We start from the raw sequence: 27,625 nt of genomic DNA on the forward strand, positions 1-27,625 counted from the left end.
GGTGGGGGGGAGATGTTCATGTTGCTGCGGTCTGCAGTCTGACCACTAGATGTCGCTGAAAATTACACACTGTAGCTTTAATGGTAACTAAAATCAAGTTTATCAAATTTGGACAACTTGTGAAGGTTTAAAGTGGGTTTGCAGATATTTCAAGTTCAAAATGTTCTGATTTCATCCCATCAAAAGCTGTAGCTGTAAGTCGTTGCTCTCCTGAGTGTGGTATAGGTGCTTTTAATCGCTTCTCATCTGTTCTTGTACCATAAACTAACAGTCAAAGTGCAATGTTCTAGTGGAAAAAAAGCCTGCCCTGCTTTGCTCAATAAAAATGCCATTAGGAATCAATTAAACTAATACATCTGTAATGGAATCAAGCTGCACTGAGTTGAGACCCCAACCCCCCTCCCCCTCTACACAAGCACACACACTTTCATGATGTGTCAGTTCTTGCACTCGGCGCAGCCAGCATGGATGGCAATCTGCTGCCTGGTTGTAAAAATGCAGCGCTCTCTCTTTCTCTCTCCCTCACTCTAACCAGCCCTAATTTGCTTGTAGGGTGCTTGTAGTAGGCTAACCCTGCTACTACATGCACTATTTTGGCAGTAGTAGCCCCAGCTCATTCTCCACCCCCTGCTGAGATTCTGGATGTGCCCATATGGGAGGGTAGCCATGTCTGACACTTGTTTGTAGGGGGTAAAGGTTCCAGTCTGCTGTGGTTACACACAACTCATGAACTGCTGATGGAGCAGACGTTACTTTCACCCTATGCTGTTGTTCAAGCTAAGTTGATTCACATTGCTTAGCTTGCTTTCATGCCACAGCTTTGGGATTTTTTGTTGCGTACTAATGTATATATATTTTTTCAATACATCTATGTTAAACATCAGGTATGAAAAGTCAAGCTGTTGTGTATGTGTGCATTTTTTCCCCCTGTTTACCTTGTTTACTGACTGCTTGTGCTGTAGAGCAACACACACGGTTAATTCACTTATAGCTCAGCACTGTGGAAGGGAACATTAAAACAGGAAAATCCCTTTAGCACACAGGTCTAACTGCATTATCTGCAAAACACCAGCTGATGTCCACACACTGAGCCCGGTTATTTCTTCCTTCTTAATGCTTTGCTGTTTTTCTGACTCAATCTCACATGGATAAAGGAACAGTTAGTCTCAAGTCAAGGGAGTGTTGTTTTGAAAAGGAATTCCCTTAGCTGGTAAGTTTCACGACCCAAATAGTCATGTTTGAGTGGATGTTTCTATGACAACTGTTTATTTTCCATGGGTTCTGTTTTATGTTTCACAATAAAGGATTTGAAATTTTCAGCAAAAAATTTAAATTGCGATGTTGACCAAATTTGTGTAGTTTTTTCCCGACCACTTTATTTTCTTTTTTAATACATACACAATGCAAAATGTTGGGCTCAGGTCAGGTTTTGGCCTTGCGTTTTTTTAAAGCTGTTTAAAGCTGGTGCGGAGAGACACGGCCAAAGAGCAGAGAAGCATCAGAGAGGCAGAAAAAGCTCTGGTCTGCCTTATTTAGTTATTTTTTTTGTTAGGGAGCAGATGAGACATGAACACTAGTGGGCAAAAATAAAAACATAAACCTAGCCTTTTCAGCAAACCTAGCTTGAATCATTCTTGAATTCCTTGAACTAGATGTTAAATTTTTTTGTGATTATTACATTTCCACAACATGCTGATATTATTATTATCAATAAACTTGTTTTAGTATTTTAAACACTGTACTGCTATCCCTTTTTTTCTACATGTTTTTAGAAATTCCATTTAATGTCAAGATTTCAAATAGATTGAATGCAGACTGTCAAAGCAACTTGTCATTCTACTTATAAAAGTTTATTGGGATTTAAAAAGCACCAGGTTCGTGAACTTCTGATGCTGCTTTAGCAACAGCCCTGACTTGGTGCGTAGCAATAGCTCATGTTTACCCTGCCATAATCATACGATATCCTGTCCATCAATTAGTTTTGCCATTGCAAAACAAAGCTGATTACCTAGCACAGCTAGAAAAACTAAAAAGCACTTTTTGTTTTAGGGTTGTCAAAAGTATCGATACTCAAAAAAGTATCGATACTGAAATGTTGTATCCGGATACAATACTCATTTTCAAAAGTATCGAGTACCAGTCGCACCTAAACAGTCATTCATCTAAAGTGCAGAATAGAGGAAAATGCACTTTCTGAACACTGTGTGATCGAATAATTCTACGCACTTTTCAGTTTCAGACTTTTTTTGTAACAGTTGCAGCTGCTGAGAATTATTTTTGTTTCTTAAACGGTTTGGCTAGTGTCATTGTTATGTGTGCAAAGCATGGCCAAGTAAGGAAAACTTAATTTTAATTTTGTACGTTTTTTATCAAGCTTGCTAAATACTGTGCACAGCAAACAACCTCAAAATGTTGTTCTTATTGTTTATTGTATTTATTTATTGTATTTTAATTATTAATCAAAATATTTCTGTTGAAATTTTATCCTTGTGGTATCGAAAATGGTATCGAGTATCGAATATTTTCCTTAGTATCGGTATCGAGTTGACAGGTTTAGTATCGTGACAACCCTATTTTGTTTACAAAATGCTACTGATATGACAGAGAGTTTGAAAAATGATTAAAGCCAGCAATTTTGCAGTTCTTGCTTTTCAATAACAGCTTCCACTGCACAGAAAATTCCTTCTACTACGACCTGGTAGCTCTCAGTTAAGGTGCTGCCACTATGAAGAAAAAATGTGATTCTTAAATTTCCATCCAGCTGGTCTGCAGCTGGAAACTAAAAACAGTCCAGTTCTGCACATTAGCCATCATCCCCTCTAGTATAACCATTTAAAAAATGTATCTTTGTTTTAAAAGCACTTGGTTACGATTTTGTGATATGATGGCAATGATGGTTTAAGGTATGGTGATGTAGTGGCCTGTGGATTGGTTTTATGTATTAGTTTTAAAGGAATATAAGCCTCTTGTGGCCTGTAGATTGCCTTTTTGTTTTCTTAGGCGAAAGAGGGTTGTTGCTGCTGTGGGTAATCGTCTATTATAAATCTTTAAAGAGGTTAGAAGTCCCTTGAATATGCCTGTGTCCGCTCGTGAAGTAAAGGCAATCTTCTTTAGAGACCTTTAAATGTGTGATTCTTTTATAGCTATTGCATTGCTGTTCTTTTTTCTCTTTTTTTTACCATTGGTGAAGATGATGATCTCAGATGCTGAGTTCTTTATTTTTGCTGTTTTAGTAGAGCATAAAATCAGTAGAGATTCATAACAAGATGTGCACCATTCGAGTCTCATCCTGTCCCTGCAGAAGGTTTGAAAGCTGTCTGGGTGTATTTGTATGTTTTTCTAATGTGTTTGGTTTGTTTTTAGGGCATTTCTGTGATAGTATCTCACTTTTATGGGCTGTTTTAGAAGCACAGCATCCTCTGCTCTACATCTGCGCACTTCTATATGCAGCCTTTTTTTTTTTAGAAGCAACAACACCGCCTCTGTGGATGCACGCCGGATATTAGCTACCCCCCTGAGCGATCTTCCAGCCCCATTTTTAGCCCGCCTTTCCCTCAATAACTTGTTCATCCAGAGCCCCCTACAGATAGTCTCCTGATTTGTTTTCAACTCTGTTACTCTCACTGCATTCAAAGTGAAACACAGAAATCAAGCCCTGCTGTCAGCTCCTCATTTGCTACTTTATACATTCATTTAAGACAAATTCCTCTGTAGGCATACTATTTATTAGCAACGGTTGCTTTACGGTGTAATAAATTAATTGCATAACAAAGATGACTTTGGACAGAGGTTTTACAGTGCCTCAACCTTGATGCACAAAGAAGTGATTACAAGTGTTTCAGGTTTACAGGAGCAAGCATTTCATGTTAACCACGTAATTAGATTTCCTTTAATATGTTTAACTTGAACCTGTTCCATCATTTGAAACAAAAATGTTGAAGCTTTCCCTTTCAAAAACCCTGTTCTTCCTCTGAAAAAGCAAAGAGGCCCAGCTCCAGTGTTGTGTCCAAAGGGCTGCAGTACCCCTGGTCTCCCTTTGCTCTCTCCACCGGCTGGACCAGCAGAGTCAGAGTGTGATTGGCTCTGTGCTTCAGACTGTGTGATTCTCTGCAGCAGGGTAATGTCACCCTGGTTCACCATCACAGCTCATTCTGTACTTTTATTCTCCTCTGAGCCTTTAAACGGTTCATTAGTCTTTAACAAGACTGCAGAGCCCACTCCAAACTCTGCTTTAACCCCTCTGTGCCTGGCTCACCCTCGGACTTCGCCAGTACATGCTTCGGTTCCCTTTCTGTGCTCAGAAGTGATTTTTGCAGTTTTAGTTTCAGTGTTCGAATCAAATGAGCTAAAGGTATTTGAGATTCTGATCACTGCAAACTGTGTCCAACAGCAGCAGGATCTGTAGTGTGGGGGCTGCTTTGGAGCGAAGTCGTTCTCATGGACGCTCTTGCTGAATAGAGGACATTGATGCTTTTCTATCCTGCTACGCCCTGGCTAGCTTTCCTTCTTTCCCTGGGCTGTCATTCCCTGAATGAGCCTTTCAGGAATCCAGGGTTGCAGGGTGGGATACAAAACATCTCTCTGCTCATTAAAGGCCGACAGGTCCCTGGGTACTTTTAAACCCATTTTCAGAAATTACAGAATTGGCTCATCCTGTAACTACGACATTTTGCAGAGTTTTCTTTTTTGATGCACGACAAGTGGAAGCAACTCTCTAATCTTGTATGTTAATGCTGCCTTTGTTTCCCACATTTAATGGCTTCATAATGTCGACATGTAAATGAATCAAATGTAAAACAAAGAAATTAAACGGTAATACACATCGCTATTAAAAGCATTTGTGAATTAAATGGAAATGAGGTTGTCCCCGTTAAGAGTGTAATGGAACCAAGTGCTTCCTTTGTAGCAATAGCTAAACTGAGGCCTGTCTTTATTTATTTTCACTTCAATCTCATTACATTTGACTTTTTGATTACTTTGCCTTTTATTTTTTAATATTTGAATTACCAGGGTTTGATTTTACTTTATCATTTATCACTGAAGTTGGCTGCTGCATATATTTTGCAACAGATGTGAACATTTATTGTTCCACAATAAACACGTTTTGTTTGTTTTTTCTTTTTCTTTTAGTTTTTACGGCACTAGTGTTTTTTCATTTTGATAGTAGCCTGACAGGAAAGGGGATATATGAGAGGGGGAGAGACATGCGGTAAAGGACTACAGGTCGGATTCGACCCGGGTCGGCCGCATCGAAGACTCCGTACATTGGGTCATGCGCGCTAACCACTGCTCCACCTGCACACCCAACAGTAGACAAATTCTGAACACATTTTGAATAATTTATTTTCTTAAATAAAAGAAAAGCACAAACAAAATCATTGTAATTGCGGCTGACCAGGATTTATTAGCCTGTTTTTAATCTCTGGTATCAGCTACTGATTTTATGCAACTCCAATCTGTTATCTGTTTAAGGACTTTATATTAAGATAAAGTAAGAATAGCATTAAAAAAATCTTTTTATGAACCTTGACAAATGGTTTGACAATGTTTTGTGTTTACATCGTGAGTAGGGGTTAAAAGCTCCATAGGATGGGGTGGGAGAACTTTTCCTAACTAAACTCCTGTTATCTGTGAGCCTTGCTTTGGCTCGATCACCTGCAGCCTTCATACCTTGCAGACTCCATGCATTAGAAAGTACAGCTTTCTTCTATATGGCTCACATGTCACTGTGCTTCTCATATCTTTTGTTTTTAAACTCTTTATAAATGCAAACAGCGGTTATCTTTGATGCGCCTGTACTCTGTTACAGCATTCACACTGAAGAGGGAAAAATATTTCAGTTTGTGATCTTTGGAGGTCAGCATTAAGACTTTACTGATTCCTTTTCCCGTTTCAGGGGGTGCCTCAGCTTCCTTGTGCCAAAGCACTGTATAACTATGACGGCAAGGAACCAGGAGACCTCAAATTCAGCAAGGGCGACATCATCATCCTGCGCCGGCAAGTGGATGAGAACTGGTACCACGGGGAGATGGGTGGAGTCCATGGCTTTTTCCCCACTAACTTCGTCCAGGTCATCAAGCCTCTGCCGCAGCCGCCGCCTCAGTGCAAAGCTCTCTACGACTTTGAGCTGAAAGACAAGGAAGCCGACAAGGACTGCCTGCCCTTCTCGAAGGTGAGGCGCTGCAGACGTTCAGCAACCTCTCTCCTGCCACATAGTCAGCACCGTAAAACAAAAATACCTCTCATTACAGTGACGCTTCTGTCTTGCAAGCCCTCATTTGGTGGAGTTATGTGTGTGTTAGAATGTCAGGCTTTTTAAATGAAACACCCAAGCAACAGTTTGGGTTTTAAGTCGAGGCTCTAGATAAGCAGCTATAATTAGGCAGCAGAGAATTATTGCCATATAGAACGAGGCATCGCTTAACTACAGTAATTAAGCTGCTTTGTTTATCCAGCTGTCGGGTCATACATTGATTGTTTTGGATTATGTCATCAATGTATACGCCACATAAGCAAAAGCAGAAACAACCTTTGCAAGTAGCTCATCTGACAGGCTGTTTTTAGTCCCAGGTGTTTTATTTCATAAACCTCAAAACTCCTCTTCTCATTATTTCTGTTCCAAAGTTTATTCCCTGATGTTGAGCAACACTCCGAGTTAGATACGAACCCTTATTTACATTTTTCCTCATGCTTTCCCCCTCCCTGTTGTGTTATTCTAGGATGATATTCTGACTGTGATCCGCAGAGTTGATGAAAACTGGGCCGAGGGAATGCTGGGAGATAAAATTGGAATTTTCCCCATCTCATACGTGGAGGTAAGGGAGTAACTTGATTCTTGAAATGAAACGGTTCTTCAGGCCTCAGCAACATGTCTGGATACTTCCAGGATCATATGATTGTGTCCTGGGTTTATTTTGCTCTATATTTACTTCTTAATATTTAGATATTAGAATTATTTACCTTTTTTTGGATCCTTTCTTTCCTGTCCTAAAAAGAAACACCCTGGGTCCATTCTTTTCTTTATAAATGGGTTTATTAGGAATCACAAAAAAGTAAAAATCTTAGGTTTAATATCGTTTGCATCCACATTACTCCTCAAACCTTTTTGTTTTTCCAGTTGAATCTTAAGAAATCCGACTCCTGATAAAACCAAAAAACCTCAAAGTGACCTCCTTCTGATAGATCCTATCTACTGAAGGCATCAAACCACATTCCTTGCACTAGACTAGAAGTAGAAAATTGACAAATTATTTTAAATCACCAGTTTTCTAACATCCCAAACAACTTTAAAGACACAAAATGCTTATGGGGTTGAACAGGCCAGCACTGATATTTGTCATTTATTCAGGAGGAATAAACTCAAGCGTAGCAGGATATTTACAAATATATTTTATCCCAGATTGGGTTAATCAGATCATTTATTTCCTCTATCTTGTAAAATATGGTATGAGAATAATTTTCAGATGCTTCATTTTCATTTTAAACAATATTGTTTATAGTGAAGGGTCAGAATTGAGTGTTTTTACTGTTTAAGCAATAAGTTTAAAGAACGAATAATGCGTTTCCTTGCCTCATGGAGTTTTTGTACACAGTCCTCTGAAGTTGATGTCTGGTAAATGTGCAGTAAGAGTGAAGGGCATTCATCCGGTGTTTTACTCCTGGATGTCTCCCCTAATGTCCTGACATTTCAGTGATTAACCCACACAGACTTTCCACTAGACTGCAGTGAAACACTTGGCTTTAAGTAAAAAGAGCTGCTTGGGGCAAGAGAAAATGGCAAGTTGAAGCACCCTGTGATTAACTGAAACTGCTGCTTTGATTTTTACCTTCGTCAGTCAGTCTCGCATTTCTCTGGTCCTAAAGAGATGAAAACCTGCAGTTTTATAGCTGGCTGAGACCAATGAGCTTCCTACAGAAAAAATTACCAATTTTATCAACTTGTCTCTGTTCTTCTAAACTTTTTTTGCTATCCCTGCACCTTGGAGGCAGATTTTTAGAATAGTTGTTCCCTGTTAATGATTCTCTCTCTGTTGCCCCCCCTCCCGTCGTGTTTTCTTGTAGTTCAACTCTGCAGCACGCCAGCTTATAGAGTTGGACAAGCCATCCGATTCCAGTGGAGACTCCATTGAAGGGGCCTCCCAGGGGCCCCAGAGCAATGGCGCCCAGCGGCCAGGAGAGAAGAAGAACACTAAGAAACGGCATTCCTTCACTTCTCTCACCATGTCCCACAAACCCATGCTAGCTCCTCCCCCCCAGCGCCACTCCATGGAGATTAGCGGGCCGGTCCTCATCAGCTCCAGTAACCCCACCGCAGCGGCTCGGATTGGAGAGATCAGTGGCGGGCTTTCCTGCAGCGCACCTTCACAGGTATGATTGTCCACGACGATTAGCTTCAGTCTGTGTTTTCTGCAAGTCAAGCAGCTCTGTCTAACAAGTTCTATTAGGGCCAACATTTTAGATCCAGCATCAACACTTGGAGAGGAGCTGAAACCTAAAATAAGGAACTATTTTCATAAACTACTCACTTAATCAGACCTTTAGCATATGGCTGGCAAAGTCAGAGAAGGGCTGCAACTAACAATTATTTTGCAAATTAATTAATCTGTTAATGATTTTTTTCAGTTAATCAATCCATTATCAGATAGCAAAAGGTTCCTTAATGAAAAGCTTTTACTAAATTAAACAAGGTGTAACTAAAACTTTGTCGCTGTTTTCATTGGAAATATACAGAGAAATGGCATAACCAATTATAACTTCTATAAGTTTGTTCAGTGGCAATTTTTTATTCTTTAACTGCTAAAAGTTTGGGAATCCTTCTCTGTAGGTGATGATGAATGGACACAATTTGTGGGTGTCAGATAGATGTGGATAGAGTTCCCAGAAAATCTACTGAAGTAAAGTTAGCACTAGTGCTGGGCGATATGGAAAAAATCATATCACGATATAGACTATTTTATATCGCAATAACGATATATATCACAAAATGCCCCAATTAAGTACGTTTTCAGCAAATCTGTGGGTTTTATTTTTGCAACTTCCTCCCGCTGTTTCACAACTTGCTTTACCTCGCACTTTTTGAAACCTTATGTATTCATTTTCATGGTTCTTCTTTAGGTGATAGAAGTTTGTTGTGTTACCGTCGGGTGAGGGAACAGTCTTGTAACATAGTTTGCAAATGACCGTTGTCTTCTCCATGTCGGACTTCTTAAATCCAAAATGTAACCATATCACAGAAGTGCCTCTTTTTGGTAACAGTGCTTCATCTTGGATTGCCTGCGTAGTTGTCTCTGTTTGTTGCGACCACGGGTTTAATACTTCAGCCTGCTGCGTCTCCATCTCTCATGAGTTAAGTAACGTAAAGCATGTCGCAAACCCGCGACATGTGAGTTAAAAGCAGTAAAGAAGCGTCATGTTGCAAAACCACACGATGGCGCTTCTTGGTTGATTAAAAAAAAAGGTCTTGCTTATCACTTATAATCTATAGCGGCTACGTCGCTATAGACACTTTTCTATTGTCCGTACGATATGTATCGTCATATCGCCCAGGCCTAGGTAGCACTACTTCATCGTATTTTAACTTGAGTTTATTTAATTAATTAATTAATTACCGAAGTAAAAGTAAAAACGTATTTTGTGAAAAAAATGCTGCTCAAGTACTGAATAACTTTATATGTTTTAGAAAATAATGTAAATTTACATAAACTATAAGTTTACCTGCAAAATTATGAAGCTGAGATAAAAAAAAAAAAAAAAATATATATATATATATATATTAGGGATGGGACGATTTATGAAAACCATCGAATCGTTCGGTTCGACTGTCTCTGTTCGGTTCGCGTGTGTTGCGTTCGGTTCATGCGCTGCTCCTTTTTCTCATAGGCGAAGCGATTACACTCCAGAGCAGAAGGTGGCGGTACTGCGACCAAAGCCAACCACCAGTAGTAAACAAGAAGAAGAAGAAGCGAAGCAGCCTTGCCGGGTGTAGCAGGGGAAACTAATCAGTTTAGTGGAGAATTGTGTCGGACTGGTGAGTGGGAAAGAACAGGAGTTGGAAGACGCGCCAGCAGCACTTTATAGGTCTGCTGTATGGGAGCGCTTTGCATTTAGAGTGACCTACAATGACGGCGGAAAGAAAGTTGTGGATAAAAGTGCATCAGTGTGCAAGCATTGTGCAACACGTTTTGTTTATGCTAACAGCAACATGTCATGCTAACCCCGAAATCCCTCATACTCCGTCAGCAACCCCCACTCCGCCCCGCTGCGCTCCAGACCGGCTGCTCAAAGCAAAGCCTACAGCCTCCACTGTGGCTTCGTCTGCTCCCCTCTGAGTTCCTTGGAGATGTTAAAGAGCATGCTCCAGATGATTAAATTCAAAGCAGCAAAACATACGGAAATGATCCAGGGTTTCTGCGGATCATTTAAAATAATTACAATCCATTATTTTTTGGGGGATTTTTTTCATTAATTTCATAAATTTTTATGGGATTTCGGTGTAACAATCAACATGTATCGAATCGAACCGAAAACCGTGACCAGAAACCGTGAATCGAACCGAACCGTGGATTTTGTGAACCGTTCCACCCCTAATATATATATATATATATATAAATATATAAATAACATTCTTAAACAATGTTTTCCAATAAAAGTTTAGCTTTAAGTTAACATGTTTGAGCTCCAAGTGACACAGCAGGATAAAAAATAACATTAAAACAAAGAAGCTGGAGTAAAAAAAGTCTCACTAAGACATTAACTGTTTATTTCTGGTTAAAGCCTTTTCTTCATTGAGTAAAAGTTACTCATGATGGGTGGAGTAGCCAGACTTTTTAGTAAGAGTAGTGATACCTCATCATATTTTTAATGAAGTAAAAGGAAATAGTAAAATGCAAAAAAATGACTCGTTAAAGTAAATGTTTCTCAGAAATGTACTTAATTAAATTTAACTGAGTAATTGTAACTAGTTAGGACCCACCTCTGGTGTCGGATAATGAGCTGACAGAGCAGACGCTTTCTGATCATAAATGTTGGGTTTGGTTTGTTTTATTTGGGTATTTAACTTTAATGTGTCTTTAACAGTTTTTTATGGTGTGTTGTAAAAGCCAAATTTATCTGATGAAAATAAAATACAACCGATTTTTTATTTCAGTAACTAAATATCTAGTCTATGGAATTAATGTACTTATCAGTTGTTTGGGTTAGATCTCTGACATAAAAAAATTTCTGCTCTTTAGATTTTATTTTTGCTTTCACACTAGATTTGATAGTAAAGCCAATTATTTTTACTTTATTCAATGTTTTGTTTGTCTCCTTTTCTTGACATATTTATTGTTCTTCTTCAGCTTCAGAGAGTGAGATGCTTTTTTCTTCCTGGGTTTCAGTCCCAAGTTATTTTGCAGAAATGGGGCTTTATTTCAAAACATTTTAAACGCACAGATGTTCTTATAGCTTTTTTAAGCCCCTCCTCTGGTTTGGACCCATTCTCTGAACCACTTCAGTAAATTCCACCAACATGGCCATTATATAGGATTCTACACACAATCATTTCTGCATTAGTCCACCTAACTCTTGTTTTTTTCCCCAAAGCACCATCCCCCTGTGAACAATTATGCACACTTCCCTTTTTTCCCTCTCATACCAAAAAAAAAAACTATTATTGCATGTAAGCGTTTAAAGTCGTTGCTTTTTGACTTGACTCATCCTTCGAAATGACTCCACCTTACCCCCTCAAGGAAGTTTGGTCTTATTTCAATGCTTGAAGGTCAGAAAAACAGACGTGGTTAGAAACAGAACAATTACCATCTTAAGGCTTTAAACTGAATCAGCAGCTGAGAATAAAGAGCCTGAGAAGCTGGGATGAAAAAGCCTCCTTTTATTATGTGGTTTCAGCAGACATGAATTTATCATTTGTTTTTCCAGACAGAGCCTCATTGGTGTTCTCATTCCTCTTACAGCATTATTTATGTTCAACAATGAGTGGCCTTGAAAGAGAACAGAGTTTTGGTTTGTGAATAATATGAAACACTTTAAGGACCACATTTTTAGACGTCCCCATCTTGCTGAGCTGATGTCCTACTTCCGTCGCCTCTGAGCTGTCATGCAGCTTGCCTTTTGTTCATAACTTCTGTGTTTTTGTGTATTTTTATCTTGAACATATTCCCTTTCTCCAAATGTGTGTGCCAAAGCCCTCTATTGACCCGTTATCATTAAACACACATCTTTCCTGAGTTTGATTTGCTTCTCTTTGAAGCGAACACAATGCTCATCCACTGCCAAGCCATTTCTGCTTATCTTTGCCTGATCATATTGTGCTTTTGAGTTTCACCAATGATGCCGAGAGCCTAGTTGCAGACATGCGCTGTCAGAACAGGAAGTTTATTCGAAGCCTTTCAAAGTAAAATATATATAACTAGTACATAGTATACCGGAAATATTTTAGGTTCCCGGGTTTATTTCCTGGCTCTACATAATAGAAATAAGTTTGTTTATTCATGTGTTTAATGGTGTGTATATATACATATAAATCTCTTTCCAGTTCAACTTGATAAGGTTAAAAAAATGCAAGAAAATATGACAATATATAACAAAATTAAAACGACCTTTTATAAAGACACCTATTATGTGTGTTTGTGAGTATTACATTATTTATTCTTTATTATTTTGTATAAAGAATGTCCTTACCTTTGCTGTACCACTTAGATTTCCCAATGGAGGGTGTGTGACTTCAAATTAACAAAGCTTTGTGTTCTCACAGTGAATTACTGAGTACCTACAGTAGTAGGGATTCAAAATTTACCCATTTTCCTCGATGGGTCCTTGGCTAGTCCCCTACAGTTACATTTTAAACATCTAAAATATTCTTTCTGTCATGATTTATGGACATTAAGATCTAAAGGGAAGCGTTATCTCCTGGTCAGACAGTGATAGGGTGGGGTCAGAGTAAAGACATATGCAAGAGGGGGTCACTACAGTGGCTGGAAGTTGGGTTTTGACTGGGAATGACCATTTTGAATGGCTGCTACTGTAGATATATGACTAAAATAGCCCAAAACGTCTGTGTTTTTCCACCAAACTGGAGAGAACAGTAGACCCAGACCTGACAGTGAAGGTCTGCAGCTAGATCCCTCTCAATGATGTTGGGTCAACTTTTTTTCTGATCATTGAATTCAAAAATGTTTTCTGTCTTTAGATGGATTGATTAGTTTTGCTGCCCTCCTTTAGAGTTCATTGAAAATCAGAAAGTTAGAAACGTATAGTTGGAGACAGAAACTTGACTCATCATGTAATTCCTGTCTTTTCTCTTTTGAATGTACTATTTGTACATTCACTTCTATTCATGTGGTCCTTAAAATAGAAAATTTAAAATGGGTCAGAAGAGTAACCTAGGGTGATTATGAATCTAGATAAGCCTTGAAAAAGTCTGATTGTTGTAACTCTAAATCTGTATGTATGGAGGCTGCAGCCATGAAAGCTTTTCAAGAACCTCTTTACTGCTGTTAAGGATCTGCCCTCTTGGAAGTAGGTCTGACTCTTAAACAGGCTGTTTAAAAAAGTCACAACACAAGAGGCTTTTCTGTCTCTGCATGCCCAGCCTATTTAACCCGTTTCCCTTCACATGCTCTCGTCTTGTTCACATCAAAATCTCAGACAAAAGAACAACACAGCTAAGCCTGAGATGCCCAGAGGTCTGTGTTGTCTGGATGGAAATGAGTCGTCTGTTGACGAGACGCTGTGTGCAGTTTAAAGTCCTGCCCTGTTTCGTGGCAGAGTCGTCTGTAAGCACACTGTTGCGTTTGGTGCTCCTGCTCACAGAGAGGCGGATCTGTCTGAATCAGCCACCCGTGGAGAGTCACTGGGCTACAGGGAGATATTGTGTGTCCCAACAGTGTTGCCTTGTTACCAGGACACCACAGTGACTGACTTGGGAGGCACCCTGCTAATAACATGCCCAATAAAACGCACTTGTATGTGATCACCTGACTCTTCTTGGCCAATTAAAGCATGTGGCTAACTTTGTATTCATGGCCTGGATACCAAGACACATGCGTTCTGTGTTGCTCAGTGGGTCATTTACACAATGTGACAGTAGAGCCTTTTTCTTCTTCTAATGAACTCCTGGGACAAACGATAATTCTCTAAGTAATGAGACTACCTTAATGCTCAGGGTGTAATTGTATTGTAGGACTAATTAATCAGATAATTGGTTCTAATGGTGTGTTCACTGGAGGGTAACTGGGTTCTGAATGCTGTATTTAATAAGCAACATTTCTCTTTGGTTGACAGGTACATATTTGCACGACGGGACTAATTGTGACCCCACCCCCTAGCAGTCCAGTTACCACAGCAACAGTCTTCACGTTTCCTTCAGAGACGAGCTACACATCCATTGCATTGGTAGGTAGAAACCCGTGCCAGGTCAGCAGGGATAAGCTGTGACAATGAGCTCCTTTTCTTTTCTAGGTTGTTCACTATGCTCTGAAAATCTCTCACATTTTGTCACATTAATAGCTTTAGTTAGTGTCATTGGCATTTAATGTAAAGGACCAGCAGATATGCAAGAATCCAGATGGTTTTTATTATTTTCTAAACAAATAAAGGGTTTTTTGTTCATTCTTTGTAACATTGTTGCCCAAATTTAAACCTAGTGCAGCGGATTGCCCTCAGAAATAGGGATGGGAATCGAAAACCGGTTCCTGTTTAGAACCGGTTCCATGTGTTCCAATCCCATGGCAGCTCGCTTAACGGTTCTTTTAACGGTTCCAGGCAGCACCAGAGCCTAGCGCTGGGCAGCACGGTCTAAGTCACGTTTTTTACGCACATTTTGCACGCGGCATTTAGTAAGCAAGTACGGCGTGACCAGGCGTAAGTCTAGAAAAACAAAACAAAAAAAAGGCGCCCCATCGGGTAAAGTGATCGAAAGTCAAGTCGCGATAACATCCGCGGGAGAAAATACATCAAACATGCAGAAACACATACATTTTAACGAATGCCGTGTTTTTGATGCTTCCGGACAGAAGCTAAAGTTACGACCAGCATGGAAGGAAACTCTGGTGGTAAGTAGCTAGTTTTATATCAATGGCTGTGTTTAATGTGGTTCCTAATAAATCAGATGCCATTTCTGGAAATAAACCAGTTTCCTACCTCTCTTTGGGGTTATTAAACATGCTACAAAGTTTCTTCACAGTTCAGGTAGCGGATGAAAGGTGACGCTCGTTTATTTAAATCAGGGGTAGATGAGTTTTTTTCCCGAAATTGTACAGTAATGTTTTTTCATTAAAAGGATGCCTTCTCCATTAGATTTAGATGACTGTGACGAGACGGGTAGCCTGGCTGGCTCAGAGGCTGGCGGCTCCCGTTCACTGCCTTCTGATTTCACAGAGGCAGTTAGAAATAGAATGTCCCAGGCGAAGGTAGACGAATGTCACCGTGCACTTACCAAATTCATTGTTTCACAGGATCGATAAGAGAATCGATAAGGAATCGTATAGTTTCATAGAATCAATAAGAGAATCGAAATTGTGACAATCTTATCGATTCCCAAACCTACTCAGAAATTGATAACTAAAGAAAATCTGCTGTAAAGACGCTATATTCTGATTAGAGCATTGTTTTTAAATCTGCTCACACAGTGTTTAGCTGGTCCTCTGCTACAGATTCAGAGTCATCAAATTAAATCAGGTTCAACCTTGGAATCATTTAAAGTATATCTGGTTGAGAAAGGCTGGATTAGAGGCTCAGTGACCTTTTATAGCTTGCAGGTGAATTGTCTTTTTATTTTTAGATCAAAACAGCACAGTCGCACCAAAACAATGAAACACGGATGTGGCTGCGTGATGCTGTGGGGGTGCTTTTCTTGAGATTTAGATGGATCAAGCTAAATACAGTTTGGTCCTGGAAAGAACTAGAGGCTGGTGTGGACGTTCACCTTTGAGCAGAAAACTGTTAAAATGGCCAAGTCCAAGTTAAAGTTATATTCTGTTTACTATGCATCTACTGTAACAAGAAGAATGGACATAAATGTCAGTCTGTAGAAGAGGAGAGCTGTCATAACACCACTAAAGACTTTGAGCCGTAATTGCAGCAAACAGCGGTTCAACAAAGTGTTGTCTCCAGTGGCTGAACATGAACGTACGCCACGCTTCTGAAAGCTTTGGCTAAAGCTACACAAAACCATATATCTTAGTCTTCAAACATCACAATGGTGCAAAGAACATTGAAGTTTGCGGTTGGAATGCAACAGAAGATAAAAAGTTAATTGGTATGAATACTTTACGATGTGCTGTAGATGTTTGTTCATGTAAAAATCATCATAAGCATAATAGTAAAAAAAAAAAAATTGCTTTTTTTTCCTGAAGATTTTCTTTTTTTATGGACAGTCCATAAAGCCTTAAAAATGCATAAAGATTTCCTGCTGCCTTCTGAAACGTCCCGTCTTTCTGCGCGTACGCTCTGGTATGTAGAGTTATTGAATGAGCAGGAATGTGTACACAAAAGGTTGAGCTCTCCGCTTCACTTGGGAAACCTACATGATGTTTTTCTACACACGATTTCTCTAGCCTGCGGGCAACCTAATTATCTCAGCTCGGGCGTCGGCAGCGAACCGTAGAACACATCGACGCTGGCGTTTACACGTAGGACTGCGCGCATACCGCAGGGCTGCCGCTCTCCTCCCCCAGCATGTCATGGAAGCTATTACTCTGCTGCTCACTGCTGCCAGTGTTCAGTGCAGGCAGCTCCTGAGTAGAAGAACATCATTGTAGCACGCTATGAGCTTTATTTTTTAGGCTTTCAAGGTTTTTAAGCAGGTTCTTTGTTTTGTTAATTCAGTTTGGGGGGAATTGGTGTTTGTTTGCTGGGAAGAGTCTCTCTGTTATGCTTGCTGCTGGAGTTTTTTTGTCTAATCAAAGATCTTAGAGAAACAAGTGAGTCAAAATCAATCTGCTTGTGGTTGGTTGCTCACAGACTTGTTTTTATATTTCATATGGTCCCGATTAAACACTGCAGCGGATTGAAGAAGGAGCCATGTGGTCTCCTAGCAGCAAACAAACAAGCAGAACAGAACAGGAGATTCTCCGTTCCAAAGGAAACTCTATGTAAAGACGGTGTCATTGTGGGCAAACCTGAGGGAATATCCCAAATAACAGATTAGCTTTCTTTTTCTCAGCGTTGCCAATAAACAAACTGGTTTCCCTGCTTATGTAACTTTGTTATTGAGGCTCCTCTTACTCTTCGCTTTTGTGATTGTGCGTCATAATGAGGGGTGATAAGTGTCGCATTGTAGTGAGCTTGTAATAGAGCGCTGATCCCATCTGTGCTTTTTGTCTCAGGATGCTCTGCCGCCACCCCCACCTCCTCCTCCTCAGTCCCCAGCCAGCGGAGCGTCGTATTCCCTCGCTGCCGGACAGAGACCCTCCCCCAATGTAAGCGACCAAAGTGGGAGACAGAGACCTACAGTGTAAGTTTTATAAATTCTCCCACACAGAATTAAAAAGTCTGCATGAAATTGCTGAAGATTTGGTTTGGATTCCTGGTCGGGTGAAGAGGGGAGGGCTTCGCCTGCTCTCAGCTGTCAGTGTGCGGCTGCACTCTGGGATTATATGCGGTGAAAAGGTCAAAACCTGTCGCTGAAGGTTTCCAGGGTCCCTCTGGGAGACCCTTTCACTCACCCCTGACTTTTAACCCCCCCCTCACCTTTACCCTCATTACTCTCCCAAGTTAACCCACCTGATAAGTATTTGCTCTGCTCTCCTGTGGTCATCTGGATCTCCCTCTGCGTGCTTGTCAGACGGTGGGCATTAATTTCACCCCTCCACCCTGACTGAAAATATCCCAGTTCAGACCGAAAGCTATTTATATAACTTCAACTTTCCCGTTCTATCACACCACAATTAAAGCTTTTAGTGTATTATATAGAGATCAAGCTGAACATTTATTATAAAAATCAACTTTTCTTTCACTGCTCTCCAGTTATGTGCTGCTTTGTTTTGATCTGTTTGATGTAATAAAGAGAAAAGTCAGGGTTCTGATTTGGCCAAATAGGATCAAAGTGACTGCATGGCTGCTTAGCAAAGCTCTGCCACCGCCCGCCATCACAGCCCCGTTCCTGCGCTGCTGCAAAGAGACGACCTGCAGATTGTTTTTCCTTTTTCGTGCTGATTTTCCTCTGGGTCAGAGAGCGCTATTTAGGGCTGAGCCGAGGTGCAGACAGAAGTCCAGCTGGGCTGTCGGGGGAATCAAACACAGACAGACTTTTTTTTTTTTTCCTCAAGGATAGGAGATATAATCTGTGTTGTTTTTAAAGCTGTTATCCACTTGCTCTGTTATCCAGCTATGTGGCCATGTTCCCATATACTCCCCGTAAGGAGGATGAGCTGGAGCTGAGGAAAGGAGAGATGTTTTTGGTGCTGGAACGCTGTCAGGACGGCTGGTTCAAGGGCACCTCGATGCACACTGGAAAGATCGGAGTCTTCCCTGGAAACTACATGAGCCCAGTCAGCAGGTTAGTCATTGCTTCACTGGCAGCCCTTCGTCAGCATGCTGTACACTGGGATATATGAGCTCTGGGTTTTACAGCAGTGCCTCTGCACAGTTAGTCCTCCTATTATTTTTTTTTTAAAGATTATATGTTTAAAGTTGTACTTTTTAAGTCTGTCTGTAACCTGGATCTTAGACTAACCCCATAAAAACAAGAGTGGACCTTACTGAACCATAAACGCATCCCATGGTAAAGAATTCCCATAAAAAATGAGCAGCTGAGTGGTTTTGAAATTCCTCTTTAGAAATGTGTAACTAGTTTATAATAACCTGAGATCTGCAGAAAACAGACTCTGTAAGGTTTTCTATCCAGTTTGTTTTCAAGATCTGTTTCAGCCTGTTAAAAAGTCCAGGGACTCTTACAAGGTGTGATTTATTCGTTTATGTCTTTTTTTTTTTATTTTACATTTTCCTCCCTCAGAACGGCGTCTGGGAGCAACCAACCCAAAGTACCCATGAGTCTTTGCACTCAGGCTGGCAGAGGAGTCACCATCGTCAGTCCTTCCTCTGCCTCCCTGGGGGCTGTTGTTCCAGGGCCTGATTTCAACAAGCCCCCCCCTGCGTGCTCCACCGCTGCATCAGCCTGCTCCCAACCTGCGGCTGTAACATCGGCTCAGACAGCCACGGGCCAGCAGCCAAAAGTTCCCCTGCATGTCAGCTCCCAGATGACTGTGAATCAGGCGCGCAACGCTGTCAGAACAGGTAAACGGCACAACTGTTGCTCGGAGGCATAGATGGATTAATTTTTTTTTAACGTCTCATACTGTTTATGTGGTCTCTGCAGCTGCCTGTCACAGTCAGGACAGACCCACTGCAGCGGTGACGCCCATCCAGTCTGTCACTTACCTCCCACACGCTGCCATCTGCCCCCAGTCTGCAGCCAACGCTCAGGGCTGCAGCCGGGTAGGAGTCGCAATGGGCTGCGCGGCCTCTTCTCTGACCCCGCCCAACGTCAGCGCCGCGTCTCTGGACGGCGACGCTTTGAGATCCGTTCCTGTTGGGAGCAACGGCGTCCTCAATCCCTCGTCCAACGGTGCTCTCGCCTGCAGGCTGGACAAGGATGGCAAGGTTGGACTTTTCTAACCCGTGAAGATTAACTAGAAAAACAACGTTTAAGAATCCTCTCTGATTGGCCGGTTGGATGTTTTTTGTCTGAATGATTGTGTCTGTGAAGATCGAGCTCATCCACTCCTTCTGTATGAGGAGAAGTGGCGGTTGTGTTTCCTGTGTGCGTACTTCATGTTTCAGCCGATCGTCTTTGTTCATTCTGATCTGAGAAAGGCAAACTGGTTGGATACCAGTAGAGCTAAAAGCCATAGAAGTAGATTTCCCAACTTTCAGAACATTAACGGCTTTTTTCCTCTAAATAGCCGATGGCTTTCGGTAGCAGATGATAAAACCAAAAGTCTTCTGCAGCTTTGCTTTCATAGACTAAACAAGCTGCTTGATTAATGTGAAAATGATTTTATTTAGTGCAAACCTCTGTTTTTTCTGCTCTTTAACTGATGGACTGTTTTTGCAGAGGGAAAAGAAAAGTCTTCTGAAGCTGTTGTCCTCCAACAAGAAGAAGTCTCGCCCTTCACCGCCCTCCTCTCCTACCCTGGAAGCGGAGCAGGCTGCAGCTGGAGAGGTGCTGCACGGCGCTGTGGGTCCCGACACCTCCCCTCCCTCTGGTTCAGTCAGCTGCCTGGAAGCTGAGCCTGCTGGTGTTGCTTCGTCATCCTCAGTCCCAGAGTCCTCTCATCGGAGGACCGCTCCTCTCGACGGATGTGCTCCCATCGCCCCTCCTCCTCGGCAGCCCTGCTCCTCTCTCTTATCACAGCAACATGACGCACGTCCCATCATATGTGAGAGGTACCGATGTCTCTGTTCTCCTTGTCCTCTCTGTCCCCGGAACAGAAAGCGTAACTTTATATCAGGTCAGATCATTTGTCTGTGAAGCTGACGGTGCCTCTGGCTGTCCTCCCCAGGTACAGGGTGGTGGTATCGTATCCCCCGCAGAGCGAGGCTGAGCTGGAACTGAAGGAAGGAGACATTGTGTTTGTTCACAGGAAGAGGGAGGACGGCTGGTTCAAAGGCACGCTGCAGAGGAACGGCAGGACCGGCCTGTTCCCCGGCAGCTTTGTAGACAGCATCTAACAGAGACGCAGCGAGCTGAGCTCTGACCCATCGTCCCAACACTTAAAGCTGGAATCAGCCGGAGCTGAGGACAAAAAGAAATGGGCTTCATTTTGTCAGTAAAAGCACAGTGGACAGAGTTGGAAAAGACCATACTACTCATAAACCCTTTGTTTATTTCTTGTTTATTTATATATTTGTAACTACTCAGCTGTTAAATGTGTGCCTTGTACTGTTCCTCACTTTATTGTACAGGAAACAACAACAACTGGTCCTGAAACCACCCTTGTGACCTGATCCATTCACCTTTTAACTTATTTCATGTTGACTTTCCATAAAGCTACACATGAACAGATGGGATGGTTCGGGATTTTTAAAGTGGAGTTCTGTTAAAAAGTTTTGCGTTGTTACTAACTCTTAGTGTCTTCAGGCAGGATTAATCTAGATTAGTTGAGGGTAGCTGCTGGTCCGTGAGGGTCCAAAAACCAAAGTAGATTTAAAGAAACTCCAGCAGCTTTAATGAGCCCCTTTTGTCCTCATCGGGGACCTTTTAAGCTGTGGTCCCATTTGAACAGGCTGATTAGCTTCACAAACGCAAAGTGGTGTTCATGTGTGAAACAAACAACAACTGTATGCAAGACTGAAGAAGTGTTTGGATAAACTGCTGTGACCCCTTTTTAAATTGGGTTATTTTGAGACACTAGACGTCCGCTTTGGTGATGGCATCACCCAGACGACTCGTCAGCTTCAGCCTTCAGTTAACATTTCAGTTAATATACGACCATAGTTATGTAACTACCTAAAACCTGCTAATCAGAGTTTCTTATAGTCAATTTGTAAAATTGGTTCTTTTAGGTTCTGAATGAATTAGGGACATTTTTAAAACATTTAGTCTGATAGTTTAAATCGTTTAATATAGATTTGTGGTTCTAAGGCTGAGTCTATCAGAGCTTTTAGTATTTAAATTAAAAAAATAAAAGCTTTAGCTTTGATCTCAGTTCAGATAAACTATGAATGGGAAATAGCCCCTAAACATCATCCTGAATCGGAAGAATCATTTTATTTCATGATTCATACACATATACTAACATATAAGGTTCTGATGTTTTCAGATTAAATGTTTTAACCTCTAAATATGTCTGGAAAAGTGCTTTTAAAATGGGAAAATCAGCTTAAACTCTGTTTTAGCACAACTTCATTGGATGAATCCTGAACTATCCCTTTAAGTAGTGCACATGCCTTCTGTCATGTTTGACCCCATTAGTTGTACTTGCTCTGTTTGAACATTGATAAGGGTTTTTATCGTTGTCTCAAGCAATCAGCAGGGAGGGGAAGGATGAGAGATTGCTGCACAGTAAGGAAAAACGGAAACCTCCCCTGTTCTTAAAGGCATTAAACCAGAGTAGGAAGGAGATCTGCTGTATTGCACATGTGAATCCTCAAAGCTCAAATTTATGAATGCTGCACGTGACGAAATGTTTCTGTGCCATTGGGCAGATTTTTTTTTTTTCCTGAGGTGTGTTACAGGTGAAATATTTGCATGTTATGAGTAGAGGCCGTGATGATAGATGGAAGGTGAGACTGTTTGACTTCCTAATGTCTTAACTTTACACTCCACTTTGGCTTTTTGCATTCAGAAGTTTTTTTGTTAATATATTCACTGACCAGAGTAGCTGCTCTCCTGACCCCGACCCCCCCACCCCCTGGCTGTAGCCAAACCCAGACAGAGCTCTGCAGCACTGGAGCCACATTACATTTCAACAATAAAGCAGATTGTGTTTTTGTATATTTATCTCTAGAAGACGTTTCTCAGAGGCTGACGCCTGCTGCTCATAGACTTTATGACTGACTGACAGATACTCTTCCTCTGAGGTCTCTGTTATTATACACTAATAACTCATTCCTAATGCGAGTCGTGGCAATAAAAGCCACTGCTGAGCTGACTGAAGCGCAGACTGTTTGCCTAGAGCGGCATGTCGTATCACTCCACAGGATGAGACGTAGTGTGATTCTGTAGAATCTGATTGTTATGGAAATCAATCACTTTGAGCCCTTTATTTAATTTCATTTCATTGTTTTTTTATGTGTTATATGAACTTGAATAACTTTAATAGTTTTTTGTGATTTTGGGGGGGTTGTGTCATATTTTTAGCTTGTTGAGCATAAAATGAAATTAATTAGCTGGATTAGACTGACTACTACAAACGGATAACTTTTGGATTCCTTCAATATTTCTCTAAAGTAACTATCAAATTCTTAGTATCGTCTATTAAATCCCATCAAATTGTTGCCATCTTCAACTTGATGTTTTCAACAGTTTTTGGCATCTTCATTTTAATCCCATAGAATTTTTGGCATCTTTATCTAAATCCCATCAAATTCTTGGCATCTTCATTAAAAGCCCATCAAATATCAAATTTTTGGTATCTTTATCTGAATCCTATCAATTTATTTGCATCTTTCTGAATCCCATAAAATTTTTGGGATTCTTCGTCTTAATCCCATCAAATTTTTTGGCATCCTCATCTTAATCCCATCAAATTCTTGGCACCTTGGCGCCCAATAAATATCACATTTTTATATCTTCTCTGAATTCCATTAAATTTTTGTGAATTTTCATCTTAATCCCATCAAATCTTTGGCAACTTTATCTGAATCCCATAAAAATGTTTTGGATCTTAATCCCATCAAATTTTTTGGCATCCTCATCTTAATCCCATCAAATTTTTTGGCATCTTCATCTTAATCCCATCAAATTCTTGGCAACTTTAGAAGCCCAATAAATATCACATTTTTGTATCTTCTCTGAATTCCATTAAAATTTTTGTAAATCTTCATCTTAATCCCATCAAATCTTTGGCAACTTTATCTGAATCCCATAAAAATGTTTTGGATCTTAATCCCATCAAATTCTTGGCACCTTTATCTGAATCCCATAACATTTTTGGCATCTTCATTTGAAGCTCATTAAATATCAGATTTTTGGTATCTTCTCTGAATTCCATTAAATTTTCATGAATCTTCATCTTAATCCCATCAATTCTTTGGCATCTTTGTATTAATCCCATAAAAATGTTTTGGATCTTAATCCCATCAAATATTTTGGCATCCTCATTTTAATCCCATCAAATCTTTGGCATCTTTATCTGAACCCCATACCATTTTTGGCATCTTCATTTGAAGCCCATTAAATATCAGATTTTTGGTATCTTATCTTAATCCCATCAAATTTTTGGCATCTTAATCCCATGATATTCTTGGCTTCTTTATCTGAATCCCATAACATTTCAGCATCTTCATCCCATCAACGTTTTGGTATCTTAATCTGAATTCCTTAAAATGTTGGTATTTTCATCAGAAGCCCATCTAGAACTAAACTATTTCCATATTTGGCTTTTAAAATCAGGACCCAGCATTTCAAGCACATGTTTTCATATTTTTTGTTGTATTTTTTTGCTTTGGTTGTTTATTGAAGGGGACCATTGTGTGACTGACTGCTGGAATATGTTGTAATTTGTTAGAAATGTGGAGAACCATGGTACATGTCACTGTTTTGGTCTTTGTTTTTTTTCTGTCACTTTTGAATAAAATGAATCTGATGTCTTCATGATCTCTCGTCCCCATTTCACTAGTTAGCCTTTAATTTTACCCAAAAGGCACCGATGCACAAACCTGTACTGACATATGCACTGTCACAGCATTTCTAATTCTACCAACGTTTGTCTTTTTCATGCATATGCTGCACAGTTTCTAAACATGAAGTGCTTCTTGAAATGACTGTAAGTCTATTTATTCCTTTCTGAGCATCAGCAGACGTTTGCTTCATCACGTCTTTATGCCAAGGTGACTTACTTGATCTTTTCTGTCTCTTAATTAGTCTGTTTATGCCTAAAACTAGTAAAACTGAGCTCCACTTATTCATCACATGTCTGTTATGTGAAAGAAATATTCTGAAGCATAAGAGGGAATTGAATATTTTGTAAAAACAAAATTCTATAACAATAAAGGCAAAAGTTTCTGTATTTTACTGAGGTTTTGTATTTTTTTTAATAGTACTGTTTTTTCATGTGACGTTGGTTTAAGAGTAAAAAAGGATCAATCTTGAAATAAAAAGGAGCATCTAGTATATTTCATGTTTATGGTAAAGATGAACAAAAAGCATAGAAATCTAGAAAAGAATAAGATATTTTAGTGGGGACTGAGATGACCTGATGGACCATTTCTGGATTTAAGGTTTGAATCATCATCCAGCTAAGATTCACAAGATGACACATTTTCAGATTTCTGGCATAGTCTACCTGATTATTTAAAATGCTCTGATCCATGATGCCATGCATTATAACAAGCTCAGGGACACTGGAAGAGAAACAGGCCCACAGCATCACAGATCCTGAACCGTACATAACAGTGAGCACAAAGTGCATTTCTACACATTTATCCCTTGCTGCACACCGACTCCATCTGGGTTATTTTTTACTGCATCAGAAACAGAAATGATTTATTTTGCCCAAGGAGGTAGGAGCAGAAATGACTGTGGACAGAATATTTCATATTCTGTCGGCAGAAGTTTAGATGAATCATTTTTTTGCCGATATTTCCAGAGTTTTGGTTTCAGTTTATTTTTATTTGGATAATCCCAACTGTCAACTGCAGTCTTTAAAGCCCTTTACATGACAAACCAATTTTATTTCTAGCTCTGAAGAAACTATTAAATCATTTAGACAGATTTAGGAGAAGCACCTCTGCTTAACTTCTGTTAAATATGGATAAAGACTAAACCTAACACTTCAATGACACGTTTTCCTTCCTTTCCCATTCTAACGAGTGGCTTTGCTACTAAATCCAAATCCTGTGAGACGTACTCTGATTTAGGTTTGTATTTTTCTGACATTTGGATCATGAGGTTATACTTCTGCAAAAAAAGAAGAATCTATTTTCATGCATTTTTGCACATCCTGCCAATAAGAACGGAGGCAGGTTAGAGTTTTGCATCCATCTCATATTCATGTCTTTATAAATCCTAATCTGTAGAGATTCACACCTACAAACAGCAGCAGTGTTTTCCTCAGACATTACAGTTTGGGTGAGCTGCCGCACATGTGGTCATTGTTTCCATGACTAGCCTGTGAGACAGAGGTGAGCCCCCCCCGGTGTGTTCGGCTGGGAAACACTGAAAGGAGCTGACATGCTCCCACAGGGGTCATCGTGTTGCACACAGTCCACTGGGTTACCATGGCAATAAGTTATACTGACAAGACTGCAGAAATAAGAACAAGTGCATATGTTTTCATTAGATCCTGACTCTATGACATATATTTCCATAAGTTTGTATCCTGTTTGCTTTGCCAGATTCATGCAGGAGTATTTGCTGTAAGAGCTCTCCATCTGATAGTTCTTAAGATTTGGCAAAGGGGAGAGCAGAAAGCAAAACATTTCCTCTTGGAGCTTCCCGGTCTCCCAGAAAACATTTTCAGAAAATCAATGAAAACTTCTTTTGTAAGAATGTTTACTTGAGAAAAGCAAACAGCTCTGATGGCAAGGTTCATTAGATCCCAAAGGTGTGACAGAGGGGAGCGATGTGTTCAGGTGACCTGAATAAAAATCCAATCCGCCTCCGCTGCTGGGCTACAGTCAGGAACGCTGTGTTCAGGAATAGACACACTTAAAGCACATGTTGTTTGTTGAATTCTGCTGCAGTGAGCATTGACTTCATGGCGCTCAGGGTCATAGGTGTGCAAGCTGTGAATGTTATTTAACCTCAGCAAATAAATCCTGAAGACAGTCGGTGTGATGTCCAGGCGAGAGCAAGGCCACCCATTCTTTAGTCATTATTCATTTTTGTGCATCAGAGGCCATGGTGGTTTTTCCATGTGGAGCTTTACTTTCTGCTAAACAGTTTAGGCTCAATGAGATTGTTTAGAGAGTCTAGCATGATTTATAACAGAATGATCAAAATCATTCTGTTAGTTGTTGAGCTGTCAAAGATTAACAGAACACCCCCCAGGATTTTTTACTGTATTTACCTTCATCCATTTTTTCCACTGGATCTAATCTTCACATCATGATGCTGCCTCCACCATGTCTCAAAGCGGTGATGCTGTGTTCCAGGATAAGCATATAGAGCATTTTATCTGGCAGCTGAACAATATTTTATCCCAGCCTGGGACCTTCCTCCACATGTTTCCTGGGTTTTCTTCATGACTTGTGGGAAAACTGCAAACAGGTATTCAGTTAACAAATTCTCCCACCTGAGCTGTTGAGCTCAGCATCTCCTCCAGAGTTACCAGGGGCCTCTGAGGTGCTTCTCTGAGTAATGCTCTTCCTGTCCGGCCTGTCAGTCGTAGGGCTGACACCAAGAATCTGATTAATTCTGATTAATTGAACGTTGTAATAAACATCAACCAATTTAGCAATCAGTTGTTAACTGGAGTATAGAGACTCTAAAATGTGCCGTTAGCTGAAAGAGCAACCCACTCAGAGCCGTAATTGTGACAGAATCTTATCTGTAAATATGCTTTGTCCAAAATTATTTAACTGACATACTTTTAGCTTTAAACTCTGTAGAAAAAATCTTTTTTAAGGCAACTTTTGCTATCTCATTATTAATCGAAGAATTTTAATTTTGTGAGTGATAGTGGCGTTGGATGCAGGAGTTTGCCCTGCAACCGAAGGGTTGTCGGTTCAACTGCTGGCTTTCGGTGTCATTGTATCCTTGTGTGTGACACTTCACCTGCATTGCCTTCTGATGGTGGTTGGAGGGACTGGTGGCGCCGATGTACAGCAGCCTCGCTTCTGTCAGTGAGCCCCAGGGCAGCTGTGGTTACAATGTAGCTTACCGCCATCAGTGTGTGTGTGAATGGGTGAATGACTGGATGTAGTGTAAAACGCTTTGGTCAAGTCTCCTGACATGAAATTAATTTTCAATTCAATTCAGTTTATTTCTATAGCGCCGATTCACAACACAACACATCTCAAG

The 27,625-nt window shown here is 40.4% G+C and overlaps 1 protein-coding gene across 2 annotated transcripts in view; it reads left to right on the plus strand.

The window, feature by feature from the left end:
• The window catches only part of sh3rf1 (SH3 domain containing ring finger 1), a 51,341-nt gene extending 26,686 nt beyond the window's left edge, over positions 1-24,655 (plus strand). Inside the window, exons 2-11 of one of the 2 annotated variants that reach the window (XM_015403540.1) lie at positions 5,897-6,172; positions 6,720-6,815; positions 8,062-8,367; positions 14,281-14,391; positions 17,325-17,452; positions 18,326-18,496; positions 18,953-19,233; positions 19,316-19,599; positions 20,054-20,385; positions 20,502-24,655. In XM_015403540.1, coding sequence (XP_015259026.1) covers positions 5,897-6,172; positions 6,720-6,815; positions 8,062-8,367; positions 14,281-14,391; positions 17,325-17,452; positions 18,326-18,496; positions 18,953-19,233; positions 19,316-19,599; positions 20,054-20,385; positions 20,502-20,670 — 2,154 coding nt within the window. In that variant the 3' untranslated portion in view covers positions 20,671-24,655. Of the gene's footprint in view, positions 1-5,896; positions 6,173-6,719; positions 6,816-8,061; positions 8,368-14,280; positions 14,392-17,324; positions 17,453-18,325; positions 18,497-18,952; positions 19,234-19,315; positions 19,630-20,053; positions 20,386-20,501 lie in introns of those variants that run through there. The other variant, XM_015403539.1, reaches the window with a different exon arrangement.
• The last annotated feature ends 2,970 nt before the right edge of the window (positions 24,656-27,625 follow it).

Source organism: Cyprinodon variegatus, unplaced genomic scaffold (genome assembly GCF_000732505.1).
Source record: "Cyprinodon variegatus isolate N-32 unplaced genomic scaffold, C_variegatus-1.0 Scaffold1514, whole genome shotgun sequence".
Taxonomy (NCBI): domain Eukaryota; kingdom Metazoa; phylum Chordata; class Actinopteri; order Cyprinodontiformes; family Cyprinodontidae; genus Cyprinodon; species Cyprinodon variegatus.